Raw genomic sequence first — 15,880 nt, forward strand, 5'->3', positions numbered from 1 at the left:
GCGAATGCTGCTGAAAGCCCGAACGCATTGCCGCCGCGACTCTAACGAACGCGACGCCTCCAGACACGTCCGTCTGAACCAGCCCTAAGAGAGTTAAGGTGGCCATACATTAGGCGACTTGGCAGCCGATCGACCACCCAATTAGATCATTATAATTAAATCAGATGAAAATCGGTGCCGTGAAGGGCATGGCCAATCGATGGGCAGAAATTGGTCACATTAAATGGTCGGACATGCTGCTTGATGTCGGGCCGTCGTGGTTGGTAGACGGTGCAGCAGTAACAGCCAGGGCCGGATTTGTACTTCTTACCGCCCAAGGCCGACTATTACCAGCCGCCCCAACCGAAACCGTATCCTACCACCTCTCTCCACACACACCCATCCAAAATTTTTTGAGACGATGGTGTCCACTATTGGAGCTAGTGACGAGGTCTCCATGGCAACGTGAAGTGAATCAATCATGTTACACGGGGGAACTGGTCAATCAAGCGATCTACAGGTGATGGGCGTGGTGGGAGCCGTCCACCACACACACATAGTCAAAAGTGGCTCACAATTGGACATTGGGTGGGGTCAGCAATACGTAAAAGTGAGTCCTGTACCCACTGCTGTCTCCAGGGTAACAGCGCTGGCCAATCAATAATTAAGAAATGGGTACTGTGAGAGGCTGCCTTCTGTATTCTGTACTATTTGCAGGTGCTGCCCCTGGTCCTTTCATCCCCCACACCGTGTGTGAGACCCGGCCTTCTGTAACTGCCTGGAGCTGCTGCTATGTCATTGGACAAAGTCTGGCTTTTTGCTAGTCACACACTGTTCACAAACATTTGGTTAACGGACTGCAGCTGCCTGTAGCACAGCACAGGCAGGTGCCAGCTGGTACTAATAGTGCAGTTATCCTGACCACTTTCATTTGTTTGGACACTTGCAAATAATGCCCTGCAAATAATGCCCACTGTCTGCAGGCCGCCCCTTGTTTATCTGGTGCCCTAGGCCATGGCCTATGTGGCCTTGCCAGAAATCCGGCCATGGTAACAGCAAGCGATATCGGGACGATCGACAAAACCCCCAACCCTGTCTCCTCTGATGTTCAATGTGCCCCACCCAGAGCACTATACTTTACCTGTCCGTGGCTGACACTAGCTCCAGGCTGCCTCAGGGTGCTGTCCTCTGTCCATACATGCGCCCCACATGGTAGCCTGCGTGCATGTGAGCATGTATGTAACATCGCGCATGTGCCCACACTACTCCGGCAACCACGTGGGGGCGCGTGTATTGACGAAGGACAGGTCCAATAGCCAGCGACGGACACGGACAGAGCACTGGGCAACAGGAGGCACATTGAGCTGAGACAAAACTATAAATCTCCTTCTTTAAGTTTTTACATTTTTAAACAACATAAAACTGTGGCATAAGTCATTTTTTATTTATCTCGTCAGTTTATAGCTTGCATAGCTAGCAAAGCAGTCCCAGTAGAAAAAAATGCAGGTTGGCCGAGTAATAAGAATATGCTCCAGGTAATTGCGACGAGCAAGGCTCAAATAGGCCACCTACAGGTGGAACCGCTAATTGCAGCAAGTGACCAGCATTGCCTTCCCACTGAGCATGCTCGGAAGTCTGTTTGCCCACATCCAAGATGGCCGTAACCTGGAAGTTTACCCTTCGTTTAAAGGAAGTGACATGCCTAGGGAAGAGGACGGAGAAATAGCATGGAGGAGAAAAGTATTGTTCTGCAAGATGCCAGGAACCTAATGTAAGGTAATGGGACAATAGCATAATGCACAGCATGCTGTGCAGGTTACTTCTCTGCTTCCCTGATCACATGACCTTCCTCTACTAGCTAGCTGAGCTACACCAACGCTGCCAGCCAGCCACAAAACACACAGGTGTCAGCATTAGGCAATGGATTCGTGCCTGGTGAGGTCACAGTGTTACAGGGTATAGAGGAAAGCTGGGAGTTTGTTCTGTGTGTTGACTGTACTGGGCTGTAGTTTCTGTAGGTGTCTTGTACTAAATGATCTCATCATTTAATATGAAACTGGATGTTATTACGCTAGATGAGTAAGGTATGCCAAAAATGAGGCATCAGGCTGGAACTCTAATTACCCCAACTTTCTTTTTAGTTATAGATAAGGTGGGGGGGTGCTCAGGAGATTTCACTGAAGAAGCTATCTAGAGTCAGCCTTTGGTATATATGACGTGCACACAGGACATCTCGAATACAGTCAGAATATGGGGCACTAACCTTTTTAAGGCCTCTTTTCCACAGACGTCTGAACTATTTGTTTGTCGAGCAGTTCAGCAATCCGCCATTTGGGTACAATTAAAATGCAGTAGTTGTAACATCAAGCGTTAAAGAGACACTGAAGCTTATAGAGACGCTTCAGAGCTTATATTCAGCAGGGGCATGCGTGCCCCTGCTAAAACGCCGCAATCCCACGGCTAAACGGGCGTCCTTTACCCCCTAAATCCCCCCTGCAAAATCAACGACCAACTTGGTTGTAGATTTTGCTGCTGTTGAGGCAGGGGTAACGGCTGCAGCCCTGCCTCTCAGCGCTGTCTATCAGCGGCGCATCGCCGCCTCTCCCCCGCCCCTCTCAACGAAGGAAGACTGAGAGGGGCGGGGGAGAGGCGGAGATACGCGCTGATAGACGTGCGTGAGGCAGGGCTGCGGCGGTTAGCCCTGCCTCTATGCGGAAGAAATCCCCGGGACTCCACAAGGGGATTTGGGAGGTAAGGGACCCCTGTTTAGCGGGATAGCGGTGTAGAGTCTCTTTAACACGTGGAGTCGTTACCATGCAGCAAAAAACAGCGTCGTGTCTGAGCACAGCAACAGCCTTGCTCAGATGCAACTCCATGGGGGGCAGCCCTTCCAGCACCCATGCCGAGGGCTAGCAGGCACATGGACAGGAGCCGCTGAAAGGCGGTGAGTTCACTGCCTGTGAGATGCTCTTGAAAAAGAGTCCTAAAGTAGACTTGAAGAGAGCTGCTGTTTGGAAATGGAGGCTGCGGAGATGTGGGGGAATGTGTGCAGAGCTTACCGTTCTTCCTGATCACTCACCTGATGGTCTTTTCCCCCCTGCAAATTGCTCCAGTAGTGGTTAGCACTCTCGCCTTGCAGCACTGGGTCCCCGGTTCGAATCTCAGCCAGGGCACCATCTGCATGGAGTTTGTATGTTCTCCCCGTGTTTGCGTGGTTTTCCTCCAGGCACCCTGGTTTTTTCCCAGATTCCCAAAAAATTCAGAGAAGTTAATTGGCTCCCCCTTAGACTAATACACGTACACTACATGAAGCATATGTATGATTATTATAGGGATTGGATTGTGAGCTCCTCAGAGGGACAGTTAAGACAATATACTCTGCACAGCGCTGCAGAAGATGCCAGCACTATATAAATACTACTACTCATCTGCGCTGTATATCCGATTTATCCTCCTTGCGGCCATGCTTGCCTTTCTCCTGTGTTTTACATACGTGGTTTTTGATGGGATCGCGTTCACCAGGAACACAGAAGAATGGCAAGTGCAGTCACAGAACTACTGTGCCTGCGCAGTACCATTCTGATGACGTCGAAGAGGCCACGTGACCCGCGCAGTGGAGCGCAGAAGCCGACCCGGAACCCGACCTGTCGAGGAGGAGAAAACTGGGAGTCACCAAAGCTGCGGTGAGGGCACAGGATGGCTGCCACGGGCTGGAGGAAGCCCCAGGTAAGTGGATCTTTTTTTTTTTTTTCCCCAGCTTGGATGTTTCCTTTAAAGAGGAACTGCTGTGAAAATCTTAAAATTTAAAACACATACAAATAAGAAGTACACTCACCTAAAGGATTATTAGGAACACCATACTAATACAGTGTTTGACCCCCTTTCGCCTTCACAACTGCCTTAATTCTACATGGCATTGATTCAACAAGGTGCTGAAAGCATTCTTTAGAAATCTTGGCCCATATTGATAGGATAGCATCTTGTAGTTGATGGAGATTTGTGGGATGCACATCCAGAGCACGAAGCTCCTGTTCCATCACATCCCAAAGATGCTCTATTGGATTGAGATCTGGTGACTGTGGGGGCCATTTTAGTACAGTGAACTCATTGTCATGTTCAAGAAACCAATTTGAAATAATTTGAGCGTTGTGACATGGTGCATTATCCTGCTGGAAGTAGCAATCAGAGGATGGGTACATGGTGGTCATGAAGGGATGGACATGGTCAAAAACAATGCTCAGGTAGCCCGTGGCATTTAAATGATGCCTAAAGTGTGCCAAGAAAACAGCCCCAACACCATTGCACCACCACCACCAGCCTGCACAGTGGTAACAAGGCATGATGGATCCATGTTCTCATTCTGTTTACGCCAAATTCTGATTCTAACAAGACTCATCAGACCAGGCAACATTTTTCCAGTCTTCAATTGTCCAATTTTGGTGAGCTTGTGCAAATTGTAGCCTCTTTTTCCTATTTGTAGTGGAGATGAGTGGTTCCAGGTGGGGTCTTTGTAAACCCTAGAAATGGTTGTGGGTGAAAATCCCAGTAACTGAGCAGATTGTGAAATACTCAGACCGGCCCATCTGGCACCAACAACCATGCCACGCTCAAAATTGCTTAAATAACCTTTCTTTCCCATTCTGACATTCAGTTTGGAGTTCAGGAGATTGTCTTGACCAGGACCACACCCATAAAATGCATTGAAGCAACTGCCGTGTTATTGGTTGAGTAGATAACTGCATTAATGAGAAATTGAACAGGTGTTAACCTCCTGAGCGATAATCCCGAGCTGAGCTCGGGGTATGTCGCGCAGGAGGAGTTATCAGGCCCTGGTGGGCCGATTTGCATAATTTTTTTTTTGTTACACGCAGCTAGCACTTTGCTAGCTGCGTGTAACTTCCGATCGCCGCCGCTCGCCGCCGTGCCGCGCAGTCCCCTCCCCGACCCCTTGCGCAGCCTGGCCAATCAGTGCCAGGCAGCGCTGAGGGGTGGATCGGGACTCCCTCTGACGTCACAACGTCCATGACGTCGGTGATGTCATCCCGCCCGGTCGCCATGGCGACCGGGGAAGCCCAGCAGGAAATCCCGTTCTGAACGGGATTTCCTGCTTACTCTGATCGCCGAAGGCGATCGGAGTGGGTGGGGGGATGCCGCTGGGCAGCGGCTATCATGTAGTGAGCCCAGGGCTCGCTACATGATTTAAAAACTAAAAAATTTAAAAAAAAGTGCTGCGCCCCCTCCTGGGCGATCTTATTGTATCGCCCAGAGGGTTAATAACCCTTTAGGTGAGTGTATGTTTCTTCCTGAGTAAAATGAGCCATAAATTACTTCTCTCCTATGTTGCTGGCATTTACAGTAAGTAGTAGAATCTGACATTACTGACAGATTTTGGGCTAGTCCATCTCTCCATAGAGGATTCTGAGCTTGGCCTTTATTCTTTATAAACACAATAAACACACTCCGTGAAAATGATTTATACAAAGATGCTGGCCTGCCTTCATGCACTTTTTTGGCAGTTGGACGGAGCAACTGCCTTTCACTAAGTGCATTTTGAAAATGAGGAAATCCCTGTGAACACCCCATGAGGAGATGGGCTAGTCCAAAACCTGTTGGTTTTGTGAGATTTCTACTACCTACTGTGAGTGACAGCAACATAGGAGAAAAGTAATGGTAAAAATGGTGGGTGTTTTGTGATTTCCCGTAAATAACTCGTAGTAGGTCCGTAGTAATATCAATACTAGTGTTTAGGATGGACTGAGAAATGGAGTTATGTGTTCTACTTGATGAATCCCACCTTTCCTGATTTAGTCAATCAATTCATTTGAGCTGTGCCAGAATTGTGTGAGAACCTCGGCCGTTGAGGACTGGAGTTTGACATCCCAATGGAATGAACTGCATGGTAACACTGACAATCAGCGCTTTGCTAATTATAAATTACCTTGGTAAACTTGGCTATTATTACACAATGAGCCAGACTTCTGCTTTCATCTATTGCTCTTTCAAGTGTACTGGTACATTAGCATCTTATTTTAATTTTTTTTACAAATACTTATTGATAGTTTTTAAAGTGAGTCTAAAGCCTAACCCCCCCCCCCCCCCCCCCCAAGAAAAAAAACAGATACTCGCTTAAAGGGGTTCTGTGGTATCCCAAAAATCAAACGAGCTGACACCTAACTGGGGCTTCTATCGGCCCCCTGCAGCGGTAAGGTCCCGTGCCGTCGTCCTCCGATCAACCGTTCTCTGCTGCCGGTCCCGGTGTAATAATCGTCTAAACAGATGAATAATGCTCGCTCCCGCTTGTGTCATCGGGAGCTTACGGCGCAGTACGAAGTTTTCTTGTCCTGCGCCATAAGCTCCCGATGAGGCAAGCAGGAGCAAGCACACGCACGGCTCGCGTGATTACATCGGGATTGACGGCGGGGAATGGAGGATCGGAGGAGGACGGCATAGGACATTACCGCTGCAATTGGCCAGTAGAAGCCCCAGGTAAGTGTCAGCTTGTTTGATTTTTAGAATACCACAGAACCCCTTTGAGAGGGAAGGCCCTGGGTCCTATAGAGCCTTCCTGTTCCTCCTCCTACTGTCCCCTTGTTCCACAGCGGTCTCCCCTGTTGGGATTCTCTGACCAACCGAACATTCCGAGACTGCTCACTTCCGCGGCTGCAAGAAAATAGCTGTACTGTAGTAGAATATTGGTAAATTTACAAATAGTCTACTACTTAATTGATATAGTGAAATATCGGTAATATTTGCCGATATTTCACTATGACCTAACCTCTCCCTACTCTCACACGGAATCTTCACCTTGTGGTGCCTAACCTTAAGGGAACCTGAGACGGGGGGATAGAAGAAATTGATATATACCGAGGATTTCCTCCAGCCTGATCGCTCCCATGCCGCTGTCCTCCACATTCTGGATCCTCAGTAACAGGTCCCGTAAATTTTGCCAGTCGGGGCTTACTGCACATGCATGGCCCGTCACGCTCCAGGGGCTGGGAGTGTTCTGTGCAAGGCGCAGAATGCTCCCAGCGATGGGATCGAGACTGGGAGCATGCGCAGCCGCACTGCACATTCGCTGACTGGCAGAACTTACGTGCAGGGCTGTGGAGTCGTAATCGGTGGTTTCATAAACTGAGGAGTCAGATTAATTTTGTACCGACTCCACAGCCCTGCTTACGGGACCCGTAACCAAGGATCTAGAGGGTGGAGGACAGCGGCGTGGGAGCGATGAGGCCGAATGGGGCTGGAGGAAGCCCCAGGTATATATAACTTTTTACTATACTGTCTCTGGTACACTTTAACCTCCCTGCTGGTGGTTCCGAACCTTAAAGGGGAACTTCAGCCTAAACAAACATACTGTCATTAAGTTACATTAGTTATGTTAATTAGAATAGATAGGTAATATAATTTTTTACCCACCCTGTTTTAAAAGAACAGGCAAATGTTTGTGATTCATGGGGGCATCCATCTTTGTCATGGGGGCAGCCATCTTTTTGGTTGAAAGGAGGTGACAGGGAGCATGAGACAGTTCCAACTATCCTGTGTCCTGAACACCCCTCCCAGCTGCACACACTAAGCTTCAAATGTCAAATTTAAAATGTAAAAAAAAAAAAATTGCACCAAAACAGCAGAACGAGAACAACAACATCAGAAATCCCATCATGCTTTGCACAGCATCAGGGGAAAAATGCCCGGGCAGTTTTCTTCTGTGCAGCTAAAAATGAGGCTTGTATAAGAGAAACAAAGTTCTGATGCTGTGAAACTGTTAAAGAAACACCAGGCCTGTTCAGTGCTGCTGAGTCGATTTTTAGTCTGGAGGTTCACTTTAACCCCCCTTCCTTTGGTGGTGCCTAACCTTAACCCTGGACTTTCAAATTAAATAATGAAATTTGATGCTAAAAGTTACCCTTGTGTTTTTTCTCTTCAATTTCAGATGGATCTGTAACCAGTAAATTGGGTATTTCACAATCCTTTTCTTTGGATGGAAGATAAATGAAGCTAAAAGTGACAGTGATTGTGCCCAGTGTGTGGAAGACCTTCATCATAAGTCAAATATGAGGACAAAACTGCCTATGGGCAGTATACGTAAAATGCCTTCATCTGGCCCAGAACAGTCCACCTCACTATGCTCTGTAACTGCGCTACACAATCAGGTAATGGGGGATAAGGAGACATCAAAACCTTATGAGGAGAATCAATGCGAAGATCAGGATGATTTAGCTGTCTGTCAAACAGTTGAAAAAGAGGAGGATACCTGTTTTGTGGAAAGAGACATTGATAACGGTAAATGTGAAGATGACCTCCCTAACAAGTCGACCTCGAGGAGGAAACGCCCCGCCAGGAAGGTATATCGTTGTGTATCTTCATTTGTTGACGAAGAATCTACCTCAAAATCCTCTATAGAGGCACAACAGACATGCACACAAGGGAGAGATAATGATTCTGTACCTGAACACAGCTCTTATGAAGAGCAACAAATGGATGGTAGTCACGTAAGTTCTTCTGCCCACTATAAAACTGTTCAGGTTAAAGAAGAGGAATCGTCTTCTAGAGAGGATGACGCGTGTTCTGAGCAAGACGAATCTTCTGGAGATCTTACAGGTGTTGAGTCTTTTGTCATAGGGGATACACCCCGCACCAAGAATGCAAAGGGGCGTCGCAAGCCAATGCTTGTACGGCGATCAGAGATTTCCGAGGACATCAGAGGAAAAGTGGTTGAAGCTCATAAGAATGGAAAGGGCTACAGAAGTATTTCTAAAGAGTTAGACCTTCCCATTACCACAGTTAGGAAGATCATCTGCAAGTGGAAGAAATTTAGCACTGTTGCCACGCTCCCTAGAAGCGGGAGACCTACAAAGATCAGTGCAAAGGCACGCCGTACTATCGTTAAACAGATGACAACAAACCCGGGGGTGACAGCAAAAGATCTGCAGGCATCTCTTGCCCTTGATAACATCTGTGTTCATCAGTCCACCATAAGAAGAAACCTGAGCAAGTGGTGTTCGCGGGACTTTATTGTGGAGGAAATTGCTGTGCTTAAAAAGGAGTAACAGCTGTCTACTGCAGGTTTGATACAGACTCCCAGGTGTTTCACAAACTTACTGCAACATTGTACTGTGGGAACTGTGGACACATGGGACTATTTGATCTTTTTTTGCAAGTGTATATTGTCTTTTTGAATACCAAAAGAGCATTGTGTCTGCCGCTAACAAGGCGTCAATTCATCAAGCAACAGTTGACTTTACCGAGAACTTAGGAAAATGTCAATTCATCAAGGCCGTTACCGCATGGCAAGATAAAATTACCGAGCAGTGAGGTAAATTACCAACTTGTGCAGTACACACCTCAGCAAATGTCAGTAAATGTCAATTCGTGAAAGTTACAGCATGCAGTAAAACACAGTAACATGGTCAATCATCACCGGCCGTTCTCCTCTGTTGGAAACAGTGCAGGACTTCCAGAACTCACACAAGCAGAGAGGGAGAAGCTATGACTGACAGGAGCAGAGCCAATAGAAACAGCCCGTCTCCTGCTTCCTCTGACCGAAAGTTAATAGGTTGGGCAGGCGCCCCCCCCCCCCCCAGGGAGCAAGCAGAGAGAGATTAAAAAAACAAAACGGGTTTCCCCTGCCACCCTTCGGCCATTTGACCATTTAGGTTCCCGTTTTGAAGATGCAGAGGAGCTAGTGTGGAAATCACCTAAGCATGGCATGTGTAAAATGTCTCCTGGAAGTATTACACAGGCTAAACTCTCTAAATAGATACTGGGTGGATTAATTGTGTATTCCTTGTGTCCTGTATATGAGTTCAAGTCCATGTAAATGCACCTCACCTCAAGCTACAGGTATCAAACAACTCCAGTCCTTGAGGGCATAATCCATACCAGTGTTTAGGATGGACTAAGAAATGGAGTTATGTGTTCTACTTGATGAATCCCAGCTTTTCTGATTTAGTCCCATCAATTCATTTGAGCTGTGCCAGAATTGTGTGAGAGCCTCGGCCGCTGAGAACTGGAGTTTGACATCCCAATGAAATGAATTGCATGGTAACACTGACAATCAGCGCTTTGCTAATTAGAAGTTACCTTGGTAAACTTGGCCATTATTACACGATGAGCCAGACTTCTGCTTTCATGTATTGCTCTTTTAAGTGTACTGGTACATTAGCTTTTTTTTTTTATTTTTTATTTTTTTTTTTACAAATTCTTATCGATAGTTTTTAAAGTGAGTCTGAAGCCTTAACCCCCCCCCCCCCAAAAAAAAACCAGATACTCGCTTAAGGAGAGGGAAGGCCCTGGGTCCTATAGAGCCTTCCAGAGGAAGCCCCAGGTATGTATAAATACTAGGCCAATAGAAACTGCCGTATCCTGCTACTCCCTCTGATAGGATGTTGATAGGTTGCACAGCCTTCTCAGGAGGTTCCAGCTTTTCTAAAAAAATGAGCAAAAAATAAATGACAAGGTCTTTCATGAAATTCACACAGAATAACAGGCATCATTCTGCCATGTCTGATTTTATAAATGCTTTCCAAAGCATTGTGAGGTATTTTTGAATCCTTTTGAATTGTCAGTCTGTGACTAAAATCCTAGATATATTTTACATTTATAATGCCAATGATTTGGACTCCACTATAGGCTGTAATGTGAATTACGGCTATAGCGGCACTCAGCGACTTATTTGGGCGTCAGCGATTGCCAGAGCTCAAATTCGAAAAAAAGTTAATTCGGTCACTGCCAGTAGCTGGTGCAAAAATCATCCAACTCCTCAGTGTATGAAACCTCCAGCTCCAGGTGCCCAAAATTACTCCCGACTCCTCTACCTCCCCGACTCCACTGCCCTGGTTGATCCAATGTTTGCGGATAGCCCACGTTAAGATTACGTCCCATAACACAATTTACATGCGACTTGTGCAAATTGCATAACGTGCTATATACATGCCCCACTTACTTTGCCTGTTACTCAAGCTATGTAAGTGGTGTATGTACATAGCACATTACTAGTTAGTTTTTGTAAATTACTATGTAAATTGCGTAAATGCCTATACTCTTAACGTGCTCTCTGCACACATTAAAGAGACTCCGTAACAAAAATTGCATCCTGTTTTTTATCAACCTACAAGTTCCAAAAGCTATTCTAATGTGTTCTGGCTTACTGCAGCACGTTCTACTATCACTGTCTCTGTAATAAATCAACTTATCTCTCTCTTGTCAGACTTGTCAGCCTGTGTCTGGAAGGCTGCCAAGTTCTTCAGTGTTGTGGTTCTGTGATGCATCTCCCCCCTCCAGGTCCCTCTCTGCACACTGCTGTGTGTTATTTAGATGAGTGCAGCTTCTCTCTGCTCTATTATCTTTTACAAGCTGGATAAATCCTCCTCTGAGCTGGCTGGGCTTTCACATACTGAAGAATTACATACAGGCAGAGCTGTCTGCACTCTGCAGGAAGAAACAGCCTGACACTTCAGTGGAAGATAGCTGCAGGGGGAAAGAAACACACAAATGATCTCTTGAGATTAAAAAGGAAGGGTGTATACAGCCTGCTTGTGTATGGTTGTATTTTCTATGTGTGGACATACTGTACATCAACCTACTTCCTGTTTTGGTGGCCATTTTGTTTGTTTACAAACAAACTTTTTAAAACTGTTTTTAACCACTTTTAATGCGGCGAGGAGCAGCGAAATTGTGACAGAGGGTAATAGGAGATGTCCCCTAACACACTGGTATGTTTACTTTTGTGCGATTTTAACAATACAGATTCTCTTTAAGATTAACATTCTTTAGTCAATCAACCCCCATGATGAGATAAACATGCACACTATCCTTACAAAGAAATTCTCCTAAGTCCCTCTCTGTTTCCCAGTACAGCAAGAGTTAAAATACTTGAGCTATCTATGCAAAACGGCTTGTCGGCAGCTTGTCTAATTCAGGCCAGTTTCCTGAACAGTGAAAAGAAGCCAAAATGGGTAAGAAACTGTTAGATAAGGGATTTAACGATGTTTTACTGCAAGAAAATCCAAAGGGTCGCTGGTTCTGTATCATTTTCAGCTAAACAATGCAAGGTCTGGATTGTAAACAGCAGTGGATGTCTGAAGTAATCTTAAAAATAAAGTTTAAAAAAACTAAAAATAAAAATGAGACTCTTCTTTACTACTAATGGACTATTTATCATCCATACTACACATACAATTCAGTATCTCATAAGTTTATTTTCATTTCAGGTTTACTTTAAAGGAGTTAATTAACATTGCAAATAAACAGGCTTATGGCTTCAGCCTGTTTAACGTTCAATGTTTTTTTCAGTTGAGGATAAGAGGGCTGGTGCATGAAGCTGCGCTGAAGAGCAAGCTAAATACAGGGCTGCATGCTATGCGGTCGTGTTGCGTAGCGTGTCTTTCTTAGTTATGCACCCTGTTTACATAGTAACGTGCACTCCTGGGTGCTGTGAAGTATTGGGACCGCAACACTTCACTAGCATGGCCGCTACTATGTTAATTAACAGTGGCGGCCGCACTAGTGAAGTATTGCGGTTGCAATGATACAATGGTATGACTCCCCCAAACAATTTATATAAATTTAACCCCTTTTGGCTGTTGCTCTTCACCTGGGAGCACTGGCTCACAGACGGGCTCCAATCTTACTTCTTTGTTCACTAATGTGAAGAACACTGGGATAGATTTTAACCAATCTGAGTCCTGCTTATTAGCGCAGTTTCTCATTGTAAAAGAGAGGCTAATTCTGAAAGTCAGGAATTTCAGACTCTAATTCTTTTATTAGAGCAAACCTATGTTGCTGATCCTTCTCACATGAACTGTGGCAGCTGGAAAAAGGCGCAATTCCAGCTTTAAGGGTCTTATACAGGAGAAAATGTAAGCTAAATGCTTTTTCTATAAGCAATTCTATGAACAGGGTGATAGAACTGGCACCATTCTGGCCAAGATGGCATGAGACAGATCATCCCTAGAGGCAATCCAAGCATGGAATCAATGATCGGTTTACAGCGTACTTCAAAGACCTATATACCTCCAAATCTTACTTTACTAGAATAGCAGTAGAAATCATCCTGTCTGTAGTTGACCTTCCCAGACTTGCTCTGTAGAGACCTGCTAAACAGCCCTATCCCTCGGAGCACATAGAAGTGGCCATACACTTTTTCACCAACAAGAAGGCCCCCAGAGTAGATGGCCTCCCCGGGGAGGTGTATAAACGATTTGCTGACAAAGTTGCCCCATCCCTCAAACTTTCCAGCATAGAGGGTGTCCTCCCTACTTCTATGCATACTGCCCTGATAATATTAATACCCAAGCCAGGTACAGACCCCACAAGCAGCGATTCCTTTTGTTCCATGTCCCTTTTATCCCAAGATGTAAAAATGTTTTCTGGCAGACTAAACCTAGTCATTCTAACCTTAATCCATGGGGTTCAAACCGGTTTCATGTGGGGGAAGATGTTCCTGAACATTAGAAGGATGTTAACATTCATGCTAACCATGCAAATATAGGTTAGTGCGTTGTCGTATCCCTAGGCACGGTCAGGGCCTTTGATGCTTCAGAATGGCCATTCTTACCAGCATCATTGGCCAGATTTGGATTCAGAGACAGCGTGGTGGGGTTGTGGTTAGCAATCTTGTATTGTAGTGCTGGGTCCCTGGTTTGTTAATATTTATTTAAGTATTTATATAGCGCCGACATATTACGCAGCTCTGTACAGAGTATATTGTCTTGTCACTAACTGTCCCTCAGAGAGGCTCACAATCTAGTCTCTACCATAGTCCTATGTCTATGTATGTATCGTGTAGTGCATGTATCATAGTCTAGGGCCAATTTAGGGGGAAGCCAATTAACTTATCTGTATGTTTTTGGAATGTGGGAGGAAACCGGAGTGCCCGGAGGAAACCCACACAGACAGTGGGAGAGTATACAAACTCCTTGCAGATGTTGACCTGGCTGGGATTTGAACCGGGAACCCAGCGTTGCAATGCAAGAGCGCTAACCACTATGCCACCATGCTGCCCGTGCTGCTATTTTCATAGGAGGAATAATACAACAGGCATTTAAGTAGTCCAACTAATAATGCATTACAAACAAGCGAAAGCACCATATACAATATGAAACGAGTGGAGGAAATACATTTGTAAGTGATTTGATATGTATAACAAATAATCATACGAGTAGCCATTCTTCATAAATGAGAAACTTTCAGATATACTTCGTAGGGCAACCTCAGACAAGTACAACTTAGTGGTGTATGACCCTAGAAAGGGAATTGGCATGTAGCATAGAGAAGAAGGCCAAGAGCAGAGCAGAGACTGCCATAACTGCGAGCATGTCAATTACAGCGCAGGAGATTTGGCAGCAGCCGTCACCACCATAGACCGTAATAGGAATTTCGGCTATAGCTGCGCACAGGGAGTAACTGGCGCTGTCAGAAGACAGCTGAAGTTTCTTTTAAAACACTGCAATTCGTCCACCAGCAATAGCTGGAAGCTGAATTACATCATTCCCTACCATCCACATGGACCTGGAGGAAGAATAGTAATTAACGGAATTTCTCTAATACACCCATAACTGGGTCCCCGGTTTGAATCCAAGCCAGGGCAACATCTGCACAGGGTTTGTATGTTCTCCCTGTGTCTGTGTGGGTTTCCTTTGGTACTCTGATTTCCTCCCACTTCACAAAAACATACAGATAAGCTAATTAGAACACAGTGATTCCAGCGCTGGAGACTTGGGGCGCTGCCAGCGCCACTATAGGCCGTAATAGGAATTACGGCAATAGCAGCGCACAGGGAGTAACTTCGGCACTGTCAGAAGACAGCTGAAGTTACTTTTAAAACACATTCCCCACCATGAATGGCGGCCTGGAGGGGGAATAGTATTTAACACAGCTGGGAACTTGTACAGCAGCAGGATCAGCCATATACCGGCTGTATCCTGTGCCCAAGTCTCCTGCTCCGATATCTCTCGTACGCAAGCCAATCGGCTTCCCCTTAATTGGCCCTAGACTACAATACATATAGTAGAAAAACACAGTACCCAAAAGGTTGTGCTGCGCTTGACTTTTCCCTGTTACATAAAAGCTACTGTCCACCAGTGCATATACATTCACTTCCAGTGGAGACCTCTGTTCTTAGATCGCCCAAATCCGTCTGTGTAGTGCAAGTTTGTATACAGCGGCGTCACTCCCTTTATTTCTATGTATCGGTGTAAACGAACTTCATATCTGCTGTGGTGTGTGCACCGTCGCGGGTTGGCGACTAGTTTGGTGCACACACATACAATCTGTCTCTGTGCTCATTCTCAATCGCCTCTCTTGCGATTGCGTTCCGTCCCTTCGTGTAATTCCTGTCTGGCGTGTGTGGTAGGGCAGAGGAGCTGTTCCTCTGCACTCCACAGCTCCCCCTGTCGACAGGAATTTCCCTCTACAGGTGCATTGCACCTTTTGCTGGGTTTCCCGCAAATTATACGCTTGTGGAGGATTTCCGCAGTGTCAGCGCACGTCATGTGCGCTGATCACGGAGAGAATCCCACAATCGTTACAGGTGTTAATTTCACTTTAACCCCTAAGACCCCTAGTAGTGATACACTTTTATTACCCGCATTTAGATCCTCTTTTCCGATATTCATGTATATTAAATATGTCCTGTTGTTATACTCCTTTATTAATATTATTGTAATCTTGCTAAAACATATCTGTGAATAATGCATATACCATGTAATGTAGGAACCTTTTCTCCTTTTTGGTTAAGAAGAAAAAAACAACGTTTTTCTTATTTCTAAATTTAAAGGGACTCCGAGCAGTGCAGAAACTATGGAAAGATGCATATCATTTTAAAGCTCTCTTTCTCCTCTTTCCAATGATCTATAAATCGCCGCCCTACTCCTTTTAGTTTTCGCTATTTTCGCAGCTG

General features: G+C 45.6%; 1 protein-coding gene across 2 annotated transcripts; it reads left to right on the forward strand.

The window, feature by feature from the left end:
* Positions 1–1,674: 1,674 nt before the first annotated feature.
* LOC137534296 (uncharacterized) lies at positions 1,675–12,105 on the forward strand. 2 transcript variants are annotated; one of them, XM_068255725.1, is made up of 2 exons: positions 1,675–1,755; positions 7,913–12,105. In XM_068255725.1, exon 2 carries the CDS (start codon positions 8,034–8,036, stop codon positions 9,027–9,029), a length of 996 nt encoding a protein of 331 aa, XP_068111826.1. In that variant the 5' UTR covers positions 1,675–1,755; positions 7,913–8,033; the 3' UTR covers positions 9,030–12,105. The 2 variants fall into 2 exon arrangements, with proteins under 2 accessions (XP_068111826.1, XP_068111827.1); XM_068255726.1 differs by having other exon boundaries at positions 1,691–1,750.
* The last annotated feature ends 3,775 nt before the right edge of the window (positions 12,106–15,880 follow it).

The sequence above is a fragment of the Hyperolius riggenbachi genome, chromosome 10 (assembly GCF_040937935.1).
Source record: "Hyperolius riggenbachi isolate aHypRig1 chromosome 10, aHypRig1.pri, whole genome shotgun sequence".
NCBI classification, from domain to species: Eukaryota; Metazoa; Chordata; class Amphibia; order Anura; family Hyperoliidae; genus Hyperolius; species Hyperolius riggenbachi.